The sequence below is a fragment of the Cololabis saira genome, chromosome 2 (assembly GCF_033807715.1).
Source record: "Cololabis saira isolate AMF1-May2022 chromosome 2, fColSai1.1, whole genome shotgun sequence".
Taxonomy (NCBI): Eukaryota; Metazoa; Chordata; class Actinopteri; order Beloniformes; family Belonidae; genus Cololabis; species Cololabis saira.
In genome coordinates, this window is record NC_084588.1 from 8,033,046 (window position 1) to 8,039,045 (window position 6,000).

The 6,000-nt window shown below is 49.4% G+C and overlaps 1 protein-coding gene across 2 annotated transcripts in view; it reads right to left on the reverse strand.

The window, feature by feature from the left end:
* Positions 1-4,696, reverse strand: part of pkp3b (plakophilin 3b) — a 44,559-nt gene extending 39,863 nt beyond the window's left edge. For both annotated transcript variants that reach the window (XM_061737073.1, XM_061737064.1), the window contains exon 1: positions 4,384-4,696. In XM_061737073.1, the coding sequence (XP_061593057.1) occupies positions 4,384-4,597 (214 nt within the window). In that variant the 5' untranslated portion in view covers positions 4,598-4,696. The remainder of the gene's footprint in view (positions 1-4,383) is intronic.
* Positions 4,697-6,000: the final 1,304 nt, after the last annotated feature.

Sequence of the window (6,000 nt, forward strand, 5' to 3'; positions counted from 1 at the left end):
CCACGCAGTGGAAGTGGGGATTTTTCCATTTACGGTCCAAGGACCGGACTCTTTGTGTCCTTTCAGTTTGGTCGACCCAAAAACTCATATTAAGATCAGAATAAAGTTTCGTCCAAATTCAAAAGTGTTCAAGAGTGTCCAAACAATAAATACAAATTTTCTGTATCAAATCAAGGCTCAGCCAAAGGAGTCGAGGTGAAACTAAGACCCAATCAGGCATCAGGATGGTCTGGCCTGAGCCAGAGAGTCTGGGCACCTGCACTCTCCAGAACCAACTGAAACAACATCCTCAGATCAGAAACATCTGGGCGTGGAGTTCACCCTCCTCCTCTAAATCCCTTCATCTCCCACCTCCCCCACATGCTGTCTCCTTCCTTTACTGATGTCCGTCCTGATCTGAAACCATCTTCACACTCTCCTGACATCCCGCCAACTCCGTTAGAGTTAAGAGACTTTTCCATTTTCAGTATCACAGTGGCTTTAAATCAGTCTCGCGTTTCTACGCCAGCTGCCAAGGAACCAGCACAAGCGACGCAGTGTTGGAGGTCCAGAGAGACTTCAGTTTTATGGTTAGATGGATGGATGGATGGATGGATGGATGGATGGATGGATGGACGGACGGACGGACGGACGGACGGACGGACGGACGGACTGATGGATGGATGGGTGGGTGGGTGGATGGATGGATGGATGGATGGATGGATGGATGAATGATGGATGGATGGATGGATGGGTGGATGGATGGATGGATGGATGAATGATGGATGGATGGATGGATGATGGATGGATGGATGATGGATGGATGGATGGATGGATGGATGGATGAATGAATGATGGATGGATGGATGGATGGATGATGGATGATGGATGGATGGATGGATGGATGATGGATGATGGATGGATGATGGATGGATGGATGGATGGATGGATGGATGGATGGATGGATGGATGGATGGATGGATGGATGGATGGATGGATGGATGGGTGGATGAATGAATAGATGGATGGGTGGATGATGGATGGATGGATGGATGGATGAGGGATACGGTCCTATCTGGCAACAGTCTCTTAGGGTGCTTTCACACCTGTCCCGTTTGCAGCAGTTGTTCCGAAACAGGGAGCGTTTCCCCCTAAAGATCGGTTAGTTTGGTACATGTGAACACAGCAATCGTGCTCGGATGCGGGACAAAACAAGCGAGCCGAGATCTCCTAGGAGAGGTGGTCTCGGCTCGCTGCCATTCCAGACCTGGAGCGGTTCGTTTGCAGTGAGAACAGAATCCACACAGAAACCGACACAACTCACTCATAACAAACTAGCCACACTCACTTACGATGCTCCATAGTTGTTGTTTTTCCCGGGGTACGGAAGAGGAAACTCCTTCCGTGTTCATTTCTGAACAATGAGAGAAGAGTTGGTTCATGGCATTTGTTAACAGCTTTGAACCGCTACAGACGGTTGCCTTGTGAACACAAACCCCACAAACGAAAAACGAAACAACTGTATCGATTTAGCCCCTGAATCGAACAAAACAAACGGGCCACAGGTCTGAAAGCACCCTAATGTCCTCTGATTAAGTCCGTCCCGTGAGATGGATGAGAAGATCACGGGACGTCCTCTCAAGGACAAAACATCCTTTCACCGCTGATTGATCTGCTGATTGATCTGCCAAAGCAATCAATCAGTTTTCTTGGGACGTGCAAACGAGCCTCACAGACAGACAAACCCTTTTTAAAAGGATCAGACAGAAATCCCATCTCAGGCTGTGTTTACTGCTCAGGTTTTTGTCCGGGGGGGGACGGGACACCGCAGACAGGAACGGAGAGCTCCTCTTCCTTCCCATCAGCGCTTAGCGTGCATGGCTTCAGTCCCAGTGAATCTTGCTTTAAAAAATGTCCCTCATGACTTTTTTGGTGGGGATTAAGTCCCATGAGCTTCTGTTATGCCGCCAAGTCTTCCCTGTTCTGCATGTGTGAGGGCTTTTTCACCACCGATCCTCGGAAGAAAACAAACACAACTGGTAGTGATGGAAGACGACCACTTGCAACCCCCCTCGCCCCTCTGTGGGTCAGGGTGAGACCCCGGCGTCTGATGGGAGGGGTTTCTCTGGTCTCAGCAGTGACCCTCCCACGGACCTCTCACCCTGATACCGGTGCACGGACCCCTCACCCTCGTACCGGTGCACGTACCCCTCTCCCTCGTACCGGTGCACAGACCCCCTCACCCTCGTACCGGTGCACAGACCCCCTCACCCTCGTACCGGTGCACAGACCCCCTCACCCTCGTACCGGTGCACGGACCCCTCTCCCTCGTACCGGTGCACGGACCCCCTCACCCTCGTACCGGTGCACAGACCCCCTCACCCTCGTACCGGTGCACGGACCCCTCTCCCTCGTACCGGTGCACGGACCCCCTCACCCTCGTACCGGTGCACGGACCCCCTCACCCTCGTACCGGTGCACGGACCCCTCACCCTCGTACCGGTGCACGGACCCCTCACCCTCGTACCGGTGCACGGACCCCTCTCCCTCGTACCGGTGCACGGACCCCCTCACCCTCGTACCGGTGCACGGACCCCCTCACCCTCGTACCGGTGCACGGACCCCTCACCCTCGTACCGGTGCACGGACCCCTCACCCTCGTACCGGTGCACAGACCCCCTCACCCTCGTACCGGTGCACGGACCCCCTCACCCTCGTACCGGTGCACGGACCCCCTCACCCTCGTACCGGTGCACGGACCCCTCACCCTCGTACCGGTGCACGGACCCCTCACCCTCGTACCGGTGCACGGACCCCTCTCCCTCGTACCGGTGCACGGACCCCCTCACCCTCGTACCGGTGCACGGACCCCCTCACCCTCGTACCGGTGCACGGACCCCTCACCCTCGTACCGGTGCACGGACCCCTCACCCTCGTACCGGTGCACAGACCCCCTCACCCTCGTACCGGTGCCGGGCGCGTGCACGTCCATCAGCTGGAACACTCAGGCCACACAGCTGTGACGTCACCAGCCGAGTTTCCACGGAGAGACAAAAAACAGGAAAGGGCCAGGAAATAACACATACACAGGTCGTGCAGGCGCGGCCTGCGTATCCCTGCGTATCCCTGCGTATCCATGCTGGAGCTCGACCAGGTCTGGGGAGTTTTCTGGGTTCAAGCCCACTGCTGCTCCCGGAGGTTTTTGATCAGGACGTGAAATACTAACCCAGGAATCAGGAATAAAATCAAGCTCCGTCAGGGAGGGTGAGGATATTCTGGCTGACCGGTTTGGTCTGAGCGGGGCTTTGCCCCTGCAAGGTTCCCCCTGAACCCCCCACCCCCACCCCCCATACTTTACTACTTCTGAGGACTTTCTGAAAACAAAAGGAGGAATTCTGGGAATTCCCACTATCAGTTCCTGGCTGATAACTTCTCCTGGATCCACAGGACAGTGATGTATTGTTCTGTAGGGATTCTGATGGGGCGTCCTTGACGGTATGAACACGTCCAGCTTGTAACAGAGTCAGAGACGAGCTCGGGGACCAGGTCTGGTTCCTCTCCAGTCATCCCCGTGTCCCTGAGGCCGAGCCCCCGGTGGATCAGACCCAGCAGCTGCTGCTGCCTTGCTCCGGGGCAGATGTTTGCTTCAGGCTGGCACTCAGCAGATAATAAGATAATAAGTCGTAATATTATGAAAATAAAGTAATAATTTATGAGATCTCTAACAGGAAGAGCATTCTCTCCCTGTGTTAAATTGGGAATATTGAACATCTTGTGAAGTTATATTTTGGTATCGGTTTCACAAATAAGGAAATACTTAATCTTTTGGCACATCAGCATTGAATCATTATCAGTATAAGGACTTTAAAACGATTGTGCAAAAGACTGCGTCTATTTAGAAGAAGGAACCACACAGACTTAGAAGAAAGTGCGTCTTTTGTGGAAGAGGAAAATCTTTCTGATCGTCCTCATTGTTTCCTGAGAAACAACAAAACCTCTTTGAATGGATGTGACCACCGCTAGCCTTGCAGTCACCACTACTATACTATACTATACTATACTATACTATACTATACTATACTATACTATACTATACTATACTATACTATACTATACTATACTATACTATACTATACTGCTCCTGCCCCACACAGTAGCCCAAGGGCAGATGTTTGCCTCAGGCTGTCATGCCAGATAATAAGATATAAATAGGCTGCTGCCATCCATGACTCCAACTTTACACCACTTTAGCTGAACAGTGATCATAAGAGCATGCTGGACCAGAAACAGGTGATGTAGAAGTAAACCCAGAATTAGACCAGAGATATACTTGCAAGACTGCAAGTATATCTCGGTCTAATCCTGATGGACTTTCTCAGGTTCCAGGTTCGGGCCGGGACTCACCTGCTGTGTTCCCCCAGAGGTGCTGCTGGTCGGTCCTGGGCAGGGAGGAGGGGGACCGTCTCTCCGCCAGGCGCATCCGGACCTGCTCCCGGACCCTGCGCTCTCGCGCCGCCGCGTCGGCGCACGGCCCGTCCGCGGGGAGCCCGTAGACGGTGCGGGACGAGTTGGGCTGCAGGGCGGACAGGAAGCAGCCCTCGGCCATGGCCACGTTCATCTCCTCCCTAAAACCCCTGAAAAAACCCTAAAAAAAAACCCTTAAACCTCCGGAGGAGAGGAGGAGAGGACGGTCCTGCGCTGAGCGCTGCGTAAAATGGAGATCCTGCAGAACCTCTGGAGGCGGGACCTCCGGACCAGTGTGTGTGTGTGTGTGTGTGTGTGTGTGTGTGTGTGTGTGTGTGTGTGTGTGTGTGTGTGTGTGTGTGTGTGTGTGTGTGTGTGTGTGTGTGTGTGTGTGTGTGTGTGTGTGTGTGTGTGTGTGTGTGGTGGGGGGGGTCCGACACATCCACCTGCTGTCAAGGCAACCGGGATCACAGAACCCCCCCCTATTGTGGGGCTGGTTCTGTTTTTTTTTAATCTTTTATTTGATTATTTGCTACGACGGAGTATTAGGGCCAAACTAAGACAAAAAAAAAAAAGGAAATTACGAGAATAAAGTCATAATAATATGAGAATAAAGTCGTAAAATTACGAGAATGAAGTCATAATGTTGGGAGAATAAAGTCGTAATATTATGAGAATAAAGTCGTAATATTACTGTGCAATTTTCTTTCATCCTTTCAAGTGCAATATTCTTTCACTTATTCATGTGCAATATTCTCTCATTCATTCATTTTCATAGTGTATATATTGTATATTTATTTATGTTTCCTGTTTCTTATTCTGTTGTTTACATAGTCTTTGTTTACATAGTCTTTACATGTGTGCACTTTTATGGAGCTGCTGCCTAATGTCATTGTACCATTATACTGATAATAAAGGCTTTCTATTCTATTCTATTCTATTCTATTCTATTCTATTCTATTATGAGAATAAAGTCGTAATATTATGAGAATAAAGTCATAATTTTATGAGAATAAAGTCATAATAATATGAGAATAAAGTCGTAAAATTACGAGAATAAAGTCGTAATATTATGAGAATAAAGTTGTAATATTATGAGAATAAAGTCCTAATATTATGAGAATAAAGTCCTAATATTATGAGAATAAAGTCTTCTCCCTGTGTTAAAATGAGGAATATTGAGCATCTTGTGAAGTTATATGTTGGTACCGTTTCACAAATAAGGAAATACTCAATCTTTTGGCATATCAGCATCAAATTATTATCAGTACAAGGACTTTAGAACGATTTTGCAAAGGACCCTATTTCAAAGAAGGAAACACAGACTTGGAAGAAATTGCGTCTTTTGTGGAAGAGGGAAATCAGAACCAAGCAAGGTGAGGCAGCGTTCAGTTATTCTGCTCCTCACCGGTGGAACAAACTTCCTGTAGACCTGAGGTCTGCTCCAACTGTAGATCCTTTAAATCAGGATAAAAACATTACTGTTTTCTTAAATACTTACCTGCTGTACTCTACTGCCCTTACTTTTTAACAACTTGTGCTTTTTATTATTTTCCC